The sequence below is a fragment of the Microcebus murinus genome, chromosome 2 (genome assembly GCF_040939455.1).
Source record: "Microcebus murinus isolate Inina chromosome 2, M.murinus_Inina_mat1.0, whole genome shotgun sequence".
Taxonomy (NCBI): domain Eukaryota; kingdom Metazoa; phylum Chordata; class Mammalia; order Primates; family Cheirogaleidae; genus Microcebus; species Microcebus murinus.
Genome location: NC_134105.1, coordinates 48,420,332 through 48,436,942, shown reverse-complemented (window position 1 = coordinate 48,436,942; position 16,611 = coordinate 48,420,332). Strand labels below are relative to the sequence as shown.

Here is a 16,611-nt window from a genome sequence, read left to right as displayed (position 1 = left end):
CAATGCCACCACTGCACTCTACCCAGGGCAACAGAGTGAGACTGTCTCAAAAAAAAAAAAAAGGCGCGGTGGCTCATGCCTGTAATCCTAGCACTCTGGGAGGCCGAGGCGGGCAAATTGCTCCAGGTCAGGAGTTCGAAACCAGCCTGAGCAAGAGCGAAACCCTGTCTCTACTATAAATAAAAAGAAATTAATTGGCCAACTAACATATATATAGAAAAAATTAGCCGGGCATGGTGGTGCATGCCTGTAGTCCCAGCTACTCGGGAGGCTGAGGCAGCAGAATTGCTTGAGCCCAGGAGTTTGAGGTTGCTGTGAGCTAGGCTGAAGCCATGGCAGTCACTGTAGCCTGGGCAACAAAGCGAGACTCTGTCTCAAAAAAAAAAAAAAAAAAAAAAAAAGAGGAAATGCTGATGTGTTAAGTAAGTTACATCACACAGGGACACGTAGGATGCTGTGAAAGCCCAAAGGAGGGATCCCAGCCCAGCCTCTGGGGGATTTTGAAGGCTGCCCAGAGAGGTCAGAATCCCTGCTAATTCACAGCAGAAGGGAAGACACTAGAGGAAAACAAGGGGTGATGTCATTGTTGCAGCTTTTGTGAGAGAAACATCAGAAATGATGAAATTGAATGTCTTAAAGTTGTTGTCCCCACTTCCTCTAACGTCCTGCGCTTCCACTAGTTCATATATAGAGGAGCATCAACCTCATCTCAGAGCCCAACGTAGGTCATACTTCTCTCCAGCTTAAATGCCCCCACCGATCCCCACTCTGTACCCAACCCTGGGAGGGCCAGATGGTGGCTCTGGCTGCCTCAGCTCCTGCAGCTGTCGCAGGTCCACCCTACGCCGTGCTGAGCCCAGGCCCATCTCCGGGCCCCGGCATTTGCTGTCACCTGCTGACAGTGCTCCCCTAATAGGCAGTCTTCAGTATTTGGTCCTCTAGGGCAGTGGTTCCCAACCTCGGCTGCACATTGGAAATACCCAGGGAGCTTTTAAAAATCCTGATGCCTGGGTCCCTTCCCTGAAGACTCTGGTTTAATTAATCTGAGTATAGCCCACGTATTCGGACTTGTAAACACCCCCAAGTGATTCTAATGTTCCGCCAAGGTTAGGAACTTCTGCTCTAATTAAAGTAAACATCCCTCTATCCCATAGCCCTTTTTTATTTTATTCATTGTTCTTATCTCTGTCTGAATGTAATATTTGTTTACATATTTATTTTCTGCCTCTCCCTCCTAGAATATAAGCTCCACTAGGGCAGGGAGCTTTGTTCATAGAGTTTAAAACAGTGCTTTGCACGTAGTAGGTGCTCAATAAATTCCTGTTGAATGAGTGAATAAACTTTCAGGTGGAGTTTTTATGGGGGCAATTCTAAGATGAACACTGTTTGTTAAATGTTATATGTCTCCCACTCTCTTAATCACCAAAGTGAAAGGTTGTTCCAAGCGTGATAGAGGAAGAAATATCTGGGATTAAACAAAACAGAATATGAGCATACTGGAGAGCAGGCTGGATTTGCAAACCCACAGGGGCCGCCCTTCTGAGAAGGGGCCTTAGGGGTGCCATGAAGGCCATGGCCACTAGTCCCCATGGCTGTGTCCAGTGGCCCCAGAACCCAAAATCTTCATCTTACCACCAGCATCCTCCATCGGGGGGTTCCTGTTGACACCAGCAGGGAATCAATAAATCTTCCAGGGCTTTCCTCCACAGCCTCTGCTCTGCCAACTCAATAGAGCCACTTATAATGGAGCATAAGGGTCACTGCGGGGAGGAAGGCCGCAAGTCAGGTGGCCTGTGCCTTCCGTTTAGCTGCTCCAAGCAATAGCTCAAACAGACTGCGGCCGAGTAAGGCAGATGCTGTGTCGGGGTATCCCACACAGTCCTGCTGGGAGAAGGTGTGGATGAATCACCCTTTGCCTGGTGCAAGCTGGGCTGGAGCAGGCGGCCTAAAAAGGGAGGTCTCGCTGTCACCCAAAGAGGGAAAGGTTTGTTAGGCAATTCAGAGAACTCAGAGTGCAGCTGGGGGCTTGGCTGCCTGAATCGGGGCCCCTCTCCAGGCCTAACGTTAGGATTCCAGAAGCAAGCGCTTTTGTGAGACCTGGATTGCCTGAAAGTATCACCTAAATGCACCAGCCAATAGGGGTCAGGGCTGCTTCTGTGTTTGCTGCCAAGAGCACAGTTAATTATCTTTTCCCCCCAAATGGCCCCCAGCATGAGAGCCAAAGCCCTTTGCCCTGTCTCTCTGATACTAAGACTCCTGGCAGCCCTCTCGCCCCTGCTGCAGGTGTAGAAAATGGAGGAGGAGATTAGCAAGTGTTTCCTGAGGCCCACCCAGCTCTCGTTGGTGTTGACAGGGGCACTGGGCAGGAAGGACAGGACAAGTGGCCTTTGTCTCCCTCCCCAGCTATGAGACCACCTCGAGTGAGGAGACCAGCGGCGAGGACAGCTCCCCAGAAGACTTGTCTGACAGCGAGGCTGAGAAGAAATGTGATGGCCCAGAACACAGGTGTACCAAGGACGCCCACCCCAGCTGCGAGGCCGGGCAGGGCGTCCCCGAGGGCACCCGCCACCCAGGCCAGGAAAGTGGGCCTGGGGAAGAAGTCCCCCACTCCAAGGCTGAGAGGTGAGTCAGATGGGCACAAGTCGGGGCAGCTGGTCCTCTGCAAAAGGACATACATCCACCCTCTCATTCGGTCATTTGTTAATCTGTTCCTTCATCACCCATCCACTGTGCACTGGTTGAACTGATCAGAGTGGCTCCTGCCTTTGTGGAATTGACTGTTACAGCCAGATCTCCACATCTAAAGCCACATTTACCTGGCACTGAAAATGGGAAGGACTTTACAAATGTTATCTTATATAATCCTTTTCACAATCTTTCTAGGTAGAGATTATTATGTCCCCACTTTACAGATGTGGAAATAGAGGCTTAGAGGAGTGAAAGGATGCAGCTAGCAAAACAGGGATTCCAGCCCTCTCTCTCTGATTTTTTTTTTTTTTTTTTTTTTTTTGAGACAGAGTCTCACTCTTTGCTAGAGTGCCATGGCCCTGTCAACCTGACAGCAACCTCAAACTCCTGGGCTCAAGTGATCCTCCTGCCTCAGTCTCCCGAGTAGCTGAGACTACAGGCATGCACCACCATGCCCGACTAATTTTTTCTATATATTTTTAGTTGACCAATTAATTTCTTTCTCTATTTATAGTAGAGATGGGGTCTCGCTCTTGCTCAGGCTGGTTTTGAACTCCTGACCTTGAGTGATCCTCCCGCCTTGGCCTCCCAGAGCGCTAGAATTACAGTCGTGTGCCACCATTCCCGGCCTCTCTCTGATTCTTTTTTTTTTTCTTTTTTTTTTCTTTTTTTTTCTTTTTTTTTTTTCTTTTTTTTTTCTAGTCAAGTGCAGTAGTGAGGAGGGGGGAAAGTAGTAGAACAAGGAGTTCAATCTGTAACTGACTGTGAACAATCACGTGAGATAACTCACTACCTTCGGACCAGCCTCTCTCTCTGATTCTTAACCACGAGCTTTTCTGCCCCTTCGGTTGGCCATGCTTATGTAACCCCATCTTTTAAAGTGACAGAGGTCATACTGCGTGACGAGAAGAGTACTGCCTTTGGAGTCAGACACACCTGCATTTAAATCTTGCCTCTGCTGTGGTGTTACTTTAGGCAAGGTCCTAAGGCTGTGGCCGCCTCAGTGTCCCTTACCTGTGAAATGTGCATAATAGCAACCTGAGGTTTGGTCTGGGCACTGTATGAGAAAAAGCAAGTAAAATGCCTAGCGCAGTGCCTGCCACAGAGTAGGCTCTTGATAAATGGTAGAGATGAGACTGGTCGGTACCATCACCACTGTCGCCATCCCCAGCCTGCGTGCCGGAGGATGGTGAACAGAGAACGGGAGCTGGTAGTCACGCAGGTGCACAGGGCTGCTCCAACGCAGCGGCGCTGTAGGACGTGACGAGCGAGCGGGCCGCTCAGTGACCAAGGCCAGTAAGTCCCAGCTGAGGCCTCTTGGTGCCAGTCCTGCCCTCCACCTAACACGGGCAGAGCGCTTGTCCCTGCGGACACCTCCCCCCCTGAAATGAGTCTCATCTTATTGACTCTGTTAGTACTTAACAGTGTCCTTCATGGAAGAATAACCTGAAGACATTTGCTGGTATGGATTGGTTTTTTGAATCTTTCTAATCACCCAGGCAGAAAATGTTGGGTCTGAAGTCAGAAAGACAGCCCTCCCCTTCCCTCATGTCAGGAACTGGAATGGACCCGTGGCCTCCAGTGCTTTGGTTCCCCGCTCCGACCCCGGACAAAAGCAGGATGAAACGGGCAGGGTGCTCGACTCACTCTTCAGCAGAGTTGTGGGGACTCTGTGGCCACCCAGGTTTCTGAGTACGGCCCCTGTCCTGGGGTGTTTGCCCATGTGGGTGTTTGAGCTGCTGGGAAGTGAAAGAGGAGAAAGGCGAAAGTCTTTTTTCTATCAACACGGAGAATGATTCTATAAACATCTATGTATTTGTTTTCTTCAGATATAAACCCTCGGAAGAATTTCTTACTGCATGCCGGGCATTGAGCCAACAGCTGCCGGAAACTGGGACCTCCACCGACCAGCTCTTGGTACTCTGATTTTTATTTATCATGTAAAGATTTCCCTTCAGTTAAGAGCGAGACTGGGTGACTTTGGTCCCTTGCCTGAGGCAGTCTGGGCGTTCTCTGGCTTCCCCAGAGGCAGCCGTCTGAGGTGACAGGTCACCCTGAGAGGGGGAACTAACTGGCGGATGTGCACAGGAAGTGGCAGGGGCCTCAGAGGCATTTCCCTGGCCCCATTAGGCTTTGGACCCTCAGTGTCTGTCACCACTGTCTCTGGCTTAGGCTCGGAATGGCCCCGAGGTTCCAGAGTACCTAGGTGCAGAGGAAGAAGCATGCCCAGTGGGAACGAGGGTTCTGGCCCCAGTGGAAAAAAAAAACTTAACAATTGGGTTCTACTTTTTATTTATTTATTTATTTATTTTTGAGACAGAGGCTCACTCTGTTGCCCAGAGTAGAGTGCCATGGCATCAGCCTAGCTCACAGCAACCTCAAACTCCTGGCTTCAAGCAATCCTGCTGCTTCAGCCTCCCGAGTAGCTGGGACTACAGGCATGTGCCATCATGCCCAGCTAACTTTTTTCTATATATTTTAGTTGGCCAATTAATTTCTTTCTATTTTTAGTAGAGACGGGGTCTCGCTCTAGCTCAGGCTGGTTTCGAACTCCTGACCTTGAGCGATCATCCCCCCTCGGTCTCCCAGAGTGCTAGGACTACAAGCATGAGCCACCACACTTGGCCTGGGTTCTACTTTTAATCAAGGGACACTGGCACATACGCATTTTCCCACATTATGAGGGCAGGTGTATGGCCCACAGTGGAACAACCTGTAGGCAGTTTTAAAAGCCATTTTGGTCTCATTGCAGAAAAGCCCTAGGAGTAAAAACAATTCATCAGTGTTTATTCCTTGCCCAACCCATCTTTATTGTTTTGTCCTAGTTGATTTGGCAAATAGCTATTCTCAGACTGTTAAAGAACCAATGTATAATGTGGATATTGATCAAAACTCCTATTATTTATTTATTTTGAGACAGAGTCACCCAGGGTAGAGTGCAGTGGCGTCAATATAGCTCACTGCAACCTCAAACTCCTAGGGTCAAGGGATCCTCCTGCCTCAGCTCCTGAGTAGCTGGGACTACAGGTACATGCCACCACGCCCAGCTATTTTTATTAGAGATGAGCCTTACTGTTGCTCAGGTTGGTCTTGAACTTGTGAGTTCAAGGAATCCACCTGCTTTAGTCTCCCAGAGGGCTAGGATTACAGTTGTGAGCCACAGCGCCCAGCCCTGTTATCGATTCTTAAATTGTAGAACTAAGTTCTTTTGGCCAGGGGCGGTGGCTCATGCCTGTAATCCTAGACCTCTGGGAGGCCGAGGCGGGCGGATTGCTCCAGGTCAGGAGTTCAAAACCAGCCTGAGCAAGAGCGAGACCCTGTCTCTCCTATAAATAGAAAGAAATTAACTGGACAACTAATATATATAGAAAAAATTAGCCAGGCATGGTGGCACATGCCTGTAGTCCCAGCTACTGGGGAGGCGGCGGAGGCAGCAGGATTGCTTGAGGCCAGGAGTTTGAGGTTGCTGTGAGCTAGGCTGACGCCACGGCACTCACTCTAGCCTGGGCAACAAAGTGAGACTCTGTCTCAAAAAAAAAAAAAAAAAAAGAACTAAGTTATTTCTTAGCTCTTCATTCTAAATCCTCCCCTCTGTTCCTTAATATTAGGATCTTTCTCCAGATGTTCTTGAAGATTCCATGGGTAAAGGAGATATTCTGATATATAGAAGTGTTTCAGCCACAAAAGATTCCACTGTTTCTGCCCAAGAAAAGTGACCAGAGGATGTGTATATGCAAGCCTGACACCACACCCATGTTAAGATCAAAACACAGGACACCTCCTTCACCCCTGCCTAGAGACAAAGCAGGTCTCATAAGGACCTCACTCTGTAGGGCCATGGGAGGGACAGGAGCCAGCCCCCCTTTTGTAATAGGGACAAGGTTCAGAAATGTTATATGACTTCTAAGGTCACACAGCTGAGCCAGGTCTTAAACCTGGTCACATTGATTTTGTGACTCCAAATCCAGTGCTCTTTCCAGAATGAGTATGAAATAATTTCTAATAATCACATCCCAACAGCTTTTCCTCCCCTTTAGGGCAAATAATCTAAACATGATCCATTGTAAGCACTTAGGTCGTGTCACACACAGAGTTGATGTCATTGGCTCTGGAACTCTTCTCATTCATGGTCCCAGAGGACCTGAATACTACAGAGAGCGAGGGCCTGCCATGGCTGTTAAACCATTTACTCTGAAGGCACCAGCAAAGCTTAAAAGCCAAAAATAAGTCAAACACACCCGTTTGGGTTTTATTCCAAGCATAGGTTGGCGATGTTGTTTGAGCTTTCAGCACGCATTTTTCCCATCAGTGAGATGTTGTGATTTTCCCCTGTATGCACACGGTGGATGTGAGCTAAGGTTACCGTAGACTCCAAGTATGGCCAGTGAAGGGCTTTGTTCCTGGTTACCGTGTTGTCTTACCTCCCGTGGGGGCGGATCGCACAGGTACAGAGTGCGCTGCTGCATTCCAACCCTACTGGCTCTGAGCCCCCAGGAATGACCCACATGGAGAGCTGGAGGGAGCTGAAGGGCTAGAGGTGGAGGTATCTGAAGCTGACTTTTCGGTGTAAGTTTGGAACCCTAGCTGAGGCTCCCCAGGCCAGGGAACCTCTTGGAATTGGATTCTTTTGGTATTTCAGAGGCAAAGCTTGAGCACCGTCAGTCAGGAGTGGTTCCGCGTCTCCAGCCGGAAGTCGTCTAGCCCTGCCATGGTGGCTGCCTACCTGCACGGGGTCCAGCCTCACTCCCCACATTTCCTGAAGCTGCTTGTCAACCTGGCTGATCGCAACGGGAACACTGCCCTTCACTACAGCGTGTCCCACTCCAACTTCTCCATCGCAAAGCTGCTGCTGGAGACAGGTGAGAAACGATTGCATCTCTTCCGTCCGGGTCCCTCCTTGAAGGACAATTCTTGTACCACACTTCTTTCCAGCACGGCACTTCTTCACTATTCTGAGTTCCTTCTGTATGCCAGGACCTGGACTGGACCGTTTTGTCTGTAGCTATCACTTATACATTGCAGCATTCCTATGGTGTGGGTATTATTATTCTCATGCTGCCATTGAGGAGACTTGAGGTTCTAGAGTTATACAATTAGCTCAGGTCAAGGTGCCAGTAAATGGTAGAGTCACATTTTGTGTTCAGTCTGTCCAATCTCAGGGCTACCCCCTACTGCCTCTAGGGAAGGTCACATTTTCCCATCTTCATAAAAAAACTTTTTATTTTTTATTTATTTATTTTTTATTTTTTATTTTTTTATTTTTTTTTTTTAGCCTAAAATTATGGTGTTCAAAAAAAAAACTTTTTAACAAAGGTCATGGCTCCATTTGACCCATTTGAGTCAATTTGAGTCATTCATCTTTCATCAGGTATCTATTGACTGCAACGTGAGTTCCACACTGGCTAGCGCCAGGCTGCAAGGTGAGCCAGGTGAGCCCTCTGTTTGCCAGGAGCTTGTAGCCTAACAATCAGGGCAGAGCAGGACAATGGCAGAGATGCAGAATGTGATTTAGAGGGCCAGGCATGGTGGCTCACACCTGCAATCCTAGCACTCTGGGAGGCTAAGGTGCGCAGATCATTTGAGCTCAAGAGTTCGAGGCCAGCCTGAGCAAGAGCGAGACCCCGTCTCTACTATAAATAGAAAGAAACTAATTGGCCAACTAATATATATAGAAAAAATTAGCCGGGCATGGTGGCTCATGCCTGTAGTCCCAGCTACTCGGGAGGCTGAGACAGAAGGATCGCTTGAGCCCAGGAGTTTGAGGTTGCTGTGAGCTAGGCTGACGCCACGGCACTCACTCTAGCCTGGGCAACAAAGCAAGACTCTGTCTCAAAAAAAAAAAAAAAAAAGAATGTGATTTAGGGATTCAGAAGAGGTGAGATCGTGTCCAGCCCAGGCAGCAGCAAAGGTGCGCTGGAGCAGGCAGACTTCCAGCAGGCAGAGTGTCCCTGGTAGAGAGAACTCCATGGAGGTTGAGAAAGGGAAAGATGCCTGGAGAACAGAAAGTTTCTAGTTCGGATGGGGTGTGGATTAAGGTTGTAGCCACAGCATGGAGGAATGGAGGACCTTGAGTGACAGGCTGACTAGTTCGAACCCTATTTGAAAGGGCCTGGGAAATCAGTGCAGGATTTGAGGGGGGTAGGTGTGCGCCAGAACTAAGTTATATGGTTTGGATGTTTGGCCCCTCCAAATCTCATGGTGTAATTTGATTCCCAGTTTTGGAGGTGAGGAGTAGTGGGAGGTGTTTGGGTCATGGGGGCAGATCCTTCATGAATGTCTTGGTGCCCTCCCCATGGTAATAAGAGAGTTCTCGCTCTTTGAGTTCTACTGAGAGCTGGTTGTTTGAGGGTGCCTGGCACCTCCTCCTCCCTCTCTTGCTCCTTCTCTGGCCATGTGACATGCCTTCTCCCCCTTCACCTTCTGCCTTGATTGGAACCTCCTTGAGGCCCTCACCATAAGCAGATACTGGCACTGTGCTTCTTAGACAGTCTACAGAACTGTGAGCCAAATAAACCTCCGTGTAAATTACCTCGTCTCAGCTATTCCTTTACAGAAACACAAAATGGACTAACACACCAGGGGAGTCCTCCAGGACAACCTAAGACTTGAGTGTTACAGATATATGCTGTTGTTAACTAAGAATCCAGGTAATACTCATCAACCTTAAAGCGGTTGGGAAGCTTTCCCCTTTAACATAGTGAAATAATAGCTAAACAGCCACAGCACAAAGTCTGAAGGAGTTTGGGGGAAAACGGGCTAAAAGCGCCATTACGTTCCCTCATCTGCAGCAGGGGTGTTCAGGATGAGAGATCTGTCACGCTCACAAACCTGGGCCCCCTTAGGAGGCAGCTGTGAAGCATCCAGAAAACACATTGCCACCTGTAAAGGGGTGTACATAAGCGACTCGTTACTGCAGAGATTAGAGCCAGCGAGTGCACGTCTGCCAGCTTAGTGCCTGGTGATCCGTCCTTTATCTTGCCGGGTGTTGCAAAGAGCGAGCTTGTTGACTGGGAGTGTGCTCAGTCCAGAGCCTTCCCCTCTCTCGCCTGCAGGGAGGGTGGGCTTTGCTGCCTTGTCCTGGGTCCTTAGCCCCTTATAGCCCCTTTTCTGAGCCCGTGGGGAGGAGGCAGACCTCACTCTGCTGAGCCACAAGTCAGGTTTCTGAAGAGATAAAAGAGAACTGGTAACCTCAGGCTCATTCACACATTTTAAAAAGCAAGCAGAAAATAGTCAAGGGGCAGAAATAAAAAAGTTATTAACGAGGCAGTGCAAATGTTCACTTCTTTTTCAGAACAGGCTATGAGGTGATGCATGGAGTTATTATTCAGCTTTCGTAGCCTGCCTGCTCATGACAGTGGGCCCAGGGGCTGGAGGGGGAAACTGCTGATAAATGAGCCAGACTGATTTTTCTGTATCTGCTGACATCCTGGTATAACTACAGCATAGTTCTAAAAATTGTTTGAAAAATTGTGGGGTGGAGGAAATATCAAACAAATGTTGGTTTTTCTACTTGCACAGAACTTGTAAGTAGCCCTGGCATTTTTTCATAGCCAGATTTGTTATAATGAACACCTAATCCCACAAGAATACCATTCTGGACAATAATGGTAATAACAGTTAACTCTTATTGAATGTTTACTGTGTACTAGGCATTATTCTAAGTGCTTAAAATACATTAACTAGGCCAGGTGCGGTGACTCACGCCTGTAATCCTAGCACTCTGGGAGGCCGAGGCGGGAGGATTGCTCAAGGTCAAGAGTTTCGAAGCCAGCTGAGCGAGACCCCATCTCTACTAAAAATAGAAACAAATTAATTAGCCAACTAAAAAATATATAGAAAAAAGATTAGCTGGGCATGGTGGCGCATGCCTGTAGTCCCAGCTACACGGGAGGCTGAGGCAGCAGGATCGCTTGAGCCCAGGAGATTGAGGTTGCTGTGAGCTAGGCTGATGCCACGGCACTCTAGCCTGGGCAACAGAGTGAGACTCTTGTCTCAGAAAAAAAAGCAAAAAAAAAAAGCCAGTTTTTCATTGTATTGTGAAAGATATATTCTGAATTGTTTTAATATAAAAATTATGGAGCTTTTCCTCCCATCCTTTTTCAAGTGAGATGGTTGCTCCCAGAAGATTTCCCATGTTTATCCCGTGGTGTTTTTCATGCCCCTGGTACATTATTCAGCAGGTCACTATGCCCTTGGAAAGGACCTATAGACAAGCCATCAGTTTAAGAGCTGCACATAAACATGAGGTAGTGAGGGTGAAACCTGGAAGGCACAGCTGTAGGCAGCATGTGGGCAGGTGAGTGACGGGCTCTAGGGCTGGACAGACCTGAGTCCTGGTCCCAGTCCACCTTTGCATGAGCTGTTTGTGTAACTTCTCTGGCCTTCAGTGTCCGTATCTGTAAAATGGGAAGAATGTCTTGTGCTCCATTTTAGAAAATGAGGTCATGGTCACTGGCCCCCTTGGCCGTCTCTAGCTCTATTGTGGACCTCTCTTGCTGGGTATCCTTAGAAAACTTGTAAAGAAAAGTAGCCAGTTTTAAAGGCTGCTAAAAATGTAAACCACTGGCTCCACCTGTGGAAAGGATAGCTCTGTTCCATGGCATTTCAACCAGCAGTCAGCATCCTGTTAAACAGGCCAAAGTGGAGCTCGGCTCCTGGCCCTCCGGAAGCTATTCCAGCATCCACTACTTTCTTTGTAGGTGTCTGCAATGTGGACCATCAGAACAAAGCTGGCTACACTGCTGTGATGATCACTCCGTTGGCTTCTCCGGAGACCGATGAAGACATGGCTGTTGTCTGGAAGCTCTTAAGAGAAGGAAATGTGAACATCCAAGCTACTCAGGTGGGTGGTGTGAACATGATCTCTTCTTCAATAAATGCAGGGCATCTCCCAGCTCTATTCTGCTGGTGGGGTGAGAAATTCCTTGTAGATCCATGTCATTTTTAACCCAAAAGGGCCAGACGGCCTTCAAATGACATCCATCCAAAGCCTGTATATTTGGTTTTCCTCACAGGCTCCTGAGACCCAAACAGGCTGGGGCAGAGGTCTGTGAGCTTCTAATCTAGGTCCCAGTCTGAAACTGGACAAACTTCATTTGGACTCGACTTCTCGAACCAACGTTCCCACAGTTAGCATCTCGAGAAGGCTCTTTCTAGTTGGTTGCTCTAGGAAAGTCCCTGTAGGTGACCCACCTTGATCATGATCCCGGGGCATCTAACTAGGCAAGATGCTCTTTGGAGGTCAAGTCCTTTAAAGAAGTTCTTAGCTCTGTCATTGCTTCTTTTCCCAAAGCCTTTTAACAAGGTCATGAGTCCCCATCCTGATGGAGAGAAAGTGTGGATAGCCAGGGCAGACAGGAGTGTTGGCGGGTCATTCACGAAGATCCCCACTTCCCAGGCCTAGGCTTGGCCCAGAGCGTTATTGTAGAGTTCTGCTGGTGATTGGTCAGTCTACCTGGCGTGCCTCCTCAGTCCTTGAAATAATCGGATCTCAAAACACTCCTGTCTTCCTTAGCTCCCCACCAACTAACGTGAGTGCCACTGTTCGGGGCACACAAATCACGACCCAGTCCCCAAGAGTGGTGCCATAGGCCAGCATGGGAAAGCAGTTAGCTGCCAAGAGCCAGTGAGTCAGGACGTGTGGGCTCCACTTATTCACTGGGTCACCTGTGCATCAAGTCAGAAGGTCCCTCAAAGGTCACCTAGATCTACTCCCTATTCTTTTGCAAAATCCTACCAGATGGTCTCCAGCTTCCTTATAGTGGTCTCCAACTCCATTACCTCCAGTGTCAGGAAACTCATGTCTACCAAAGTAGCCCGTTTGTTACTCTAGACAGCTCTGATAACTTTTAAAACTGAGTCAAGGCTCAGTTGGCTCACGCCTGTAATCCTAGCTCTCTGGGAGGCCGAAGCGGGTGGATTGCTCAAGGTCAAGAGTTCAAAACCAGCCTGAGCAAGAGCGAGACCCCGTCTTTACTATAAATAGAAAGAAATTAATTGGCCAACTGATATATATAAAAAAAAAAAAATTAGCCGGGCATGGTGGCGCATGCCTGTAGTCGCAGCTACTCGGGAGGCTGAGGCAGAAGGATCGCTCGAGCCCAGGAGTTTGAGGTTGCTGTGAGCTAGGCTGACGCCACGGCACTCACTGTAGCTTGGACAACAAAGCGAGACTCTGTCTCAAAAAAAAAAAAAAAAAAAACTGAGTCAAAACCAGATACTCCGAATCTTTCATAGAGTGATTAAGTAGAAGTTCATTGGAGTTCATGCAAAAAAAAAAAAAAAATCTCACGACAGCAAAGGTGTAAGGCAACTCGGAGTGGAATGTCTCTGTTGGAATGTCTCTGTTGGAATGTCTCTGTTCAGCTTCTGGGCTCCTCTACTTGAGAACACGGGGTAGGGATGTGGTCCTGGCCCAGTAGGACTTTGAGTTAGACAAGGCTCCACACGGAACAATGGGAACTACTCAGAAGGTTATTTGCCCATTGTTGACCATGCAGGAATGAATAGAATGAATGAATAGAGTGCATTTAACTCGCCTTTCCTCCTACAGTGACCATAGATGTCACAGTAGCATAATTGACAAGAACTGTGAAGAACATGAGATTTTACCCTACATTACAGCTAACACATTAGTCTGCTCCGGTGTCATGGATGCTGGCTGAAGACATGAGACCTCTGCACCACAGACAAAGGACAGTGTCACCCACAGCTGTAGCAGCAGCCACATTGCCTAATTCCCAATTCCCACAGGGTAGTGTGAGGAGGGCCAGATACCTGAGCATGGAACAAGTTGTATCACAGGGCAGGAGCCCTGAGCTTAGTGAACCTGAATCTTTTATAACAGGCAAGCCTGCCCTTATCTTTATCTTCTAAGACACTTCACTGTATAAACATCATTAAAAATATAGTCTAGAACAAAAGGGCAGATTCTTGTGTGCTGTACTCACAAAACATATAGAAAAGCAAGAGACCCATGGAAAATTGACCCCTCCACAATCTGTTTATCTCCACTATCCCATAGTCCCCCGAAGTGATGGCAGATAGTGGGATAACCTGATAGCAAAGTCACATCACACATTTCATCTGATAGCAATCCTAGTAATGGCAAGAAACAGATATTTATAGACTACTTTCTGGTTTTCAAAGTACTTTCACCCACCTACAACTTCTATTCCATAAAACTCAATACAGGCCGGGAGTGGTGGCTCACACCGGTAATCCTAGCACTCTGGGAGGCCAAGGCGGGAGGATCGCTCAAGGTCAGGAGTTCGAAACCAGCCTGAGCAAGAGTGAGATCCTCGTCTCTACTAAAAATAGAGGGAAATTAATTGGCCAACTAAAAATATATAGAAAAAATTAGCCGGGCATGGTGGTGCATGCCTGTAGTCCCAGCTACTTGGGAGGCTGAGGCAGAAGGATCACTTGAGCCCAGGAGTTTGAGGTTGCTGTGAGCTAGGCTGACATGGCCACGGCACTCTAGCCTGGGCAACAGAGTGAGAGTCTGTCTCCAAAAAAAGAAAGAGGAAAGAAAAGAAAGACTCAATACAGCTGTTTTCATATTAAATAATGTTCCGCACAAACATGTTAATTTTTTTCTAAATTGGCCCTCTTTCTAAATTTTCCTCTAGAAAGAGGAAATGCTTGCAAGAGGATCAAAATCAACTCCTTTTTACAGAGGAGAAACTGATGTTCTAGGAGGGTTCGGGGCTCATCCCAGGCCACCAGAGGAGGGATGAAAATTCCTGGCTGCAGCTGTTCCCTTCAGCTCCCCAGGGCCTTTATGGGAGAGGTGAAGGGGAAGTACCAGATTAAGTGGAAATGAGCCAGGAGTGTTCCAAGGACAAGCTGCAGACTTCTGTTTGCGTCTCCGGGTCAGTGCAGTACCTGGCATGGGGTAGCACTCTGCAAACACTCACTGAATTAAATTGTGCTGAATTGGACCAGGACAGTGGTGGGGGAGGAAGGGGCCCTGCATCAGGCAGGGGCACAGGCATGAGGACAATCTGCATATATCATCTGGCTTTAATAACAATTGGAGAGAGGGGTCTGGATAGAAACCTCATGGTCTGCTTAGTGCAGAAAACAACCATTACCTCAGGGCTGAGTTTAAAAAAAACAAAACAAAAAAACAGATAGGCTTCTCTAGAAAGATCTGTCTTGGTTCCAGAGAAATGGGGAACCAGGATGTCTAACAACACATACCCACATACTCAGCACCTACAACATGCAGAGCATTTGTCAGATGCTACCTCTAAGCCTCATAATGCTAATAACAGCTAACACCTGCCTAGCACTTGCTAAGCACTGTGGTCTTAGCACAGCCCCATGAGGCAGGTGATACTGTTAATCATCCCTGCTTTACCAAATCAGGAAAAGTCACAAGAGCTTAACTTACCTGCAGTCACATGGGTAACCAGTGGCAGAGCCAGGATTTTTCTGATTCCAAACCCCTTTTTCTCTTACCCCAGCATTCCGGGCAGGAAAGCATAGTTCATCAGTGACCGCAGGTTGGAGTTTTAATCAGTCAACATATCAGCAAACAAGTCCTCAGCACTTTAGCCTCAGGGGATCTGAAAGGACAGAAAACATAGTCCTTGCTTGTCCCATCAGAGAAACCTACTTGGAATCCAGGTGAACCATACACTAAAGTCAGATGAGAGGACTACAGGACTATATATAATATTATATATACAAGAAAAACTTATCTGGAGGCTTCGTTGGAATTGAAAAAAAAAAATAAAAAATAAAAAAAGGGCCGGGCGCTGTGGCTCACGCCTGTAATCCTAGCTCTTGGGAGGCCGAGGCGGGCGGATTGCTCAAGGTCAGGAGTTCAAAACCAGCCTGAGCAAGAGCGAGACCCCGTCTCTAAAAAAAAAAAATAAATAAATAAATAAATAAATAAATAAAAAAAGAAGAAAAACTATGAGTAATAAGAAATGATGGTCCGGCCGGGCGCGGTGGCTCACGCCTGTAATCCTAGCACTTTGGGAGGCCGAGGCGGGAGGATTGCTCAAGGTCAGGAGTTCGAAACCAGCCTGAGCAAGAGCGAGACCCAGTCTCTACTATAAATAGAAAGAAATTAATTGGCCAACTAATATATATAGAAAAAATTGGCCGGGCGTGGTGGCGCATGCCTGTAGTCCCAGCTACTCGGGAGGCTGAGGCAGCAGAATTGCTTGAGCCCAGGAGTTTGAGGTTGCTGTGAGCTAGGCTGACACCACTGCACTCACTCTAGCCTAAGCAACAAAGCGAGACTCTGTCTCAAAAAAAAAAATCCCAAGTCACAGTGGTGTATGCAGAGAAAAAAAAAAAAGAAGAAAGAAAAAAAAAAAAAAAAGAAATGATGGTCCATTTGTAATCAGAAAAATTGCTACTGCACATGATTATATTTACATCCCATATCTCATTTGATTCACGCAAGAGCCCTATGAAGTACACGGGACAAATCATCATTATATTAATTTTTTTTCCTTTTCTTTTCTTTTTTTTTTTTTGGAGACGGAGTCTCACTCTGTTGACCTGGCTAGAGTGCTGTGGCGTCAGCCTAGCTCACAGCAACCTCAAACTCTCGGGCTCAAGTGATCCTTCTGCCTCAGCCTCCTGAGTAGCTAGGACTACAGGCATGTGCCACCATGCCCGGCTAATTTTTTCTATATATTTTTAGTTGGCCAATTAATTTCTTTCTATTTTTAATAGAGACAGGGTCTCACTCTTGCTCAGGCTGGTTTCGAACTCCTGACCTCGAGCAATCCTCCCACCTCGGCCTCTCAGAGTGCTAGGATTACAGACGTGAGCCACCACGCCCGGCCTATATTAATTTTTAAGAAAATAAAAGCCAATAAAGTCTTTTAAATGGCCTATTAAGAAAAAAAGAAAAGCCGGGACTCAGGGAAGACAAGTGATGTGGGCAGGGTCACACGC

At 47.5% G+C, this 16,611-nt stretch overlaps 1 protein-coding gene across 1 annotated transcript in view; it reads left to right on the top strand.

Annotated features, from left to right (window-relative positions):
• The window catches only part of KANK4 (KN motif and ankyrin repeat domains 4), a 36,176-nt gene that overhangs the window by 11,911 nt on the left and 7,654 nt on the right, over positions 1-16,611 (top strand). Inside the window, exons 4-7 of the mRNA XM_012767085.2 lie at positions 2,404-2,622; positions 4,518-4,605; positions 7,328-7,547; positions 11,388-11,530. Of these exons, the coding sequence (XP_012622539.2) occupies positions 2,404-2,622; positions 4,518-4,605; positions 7,328-7,547; positions 11,388-11,530 (670 nt within the window). The remainder of the gene's footprint in view (positions 1-2,403; positions 2,623-4,517; positions 4,606-7,327; positions 7,548-11,387; positions 11,531-16,611) is intronic.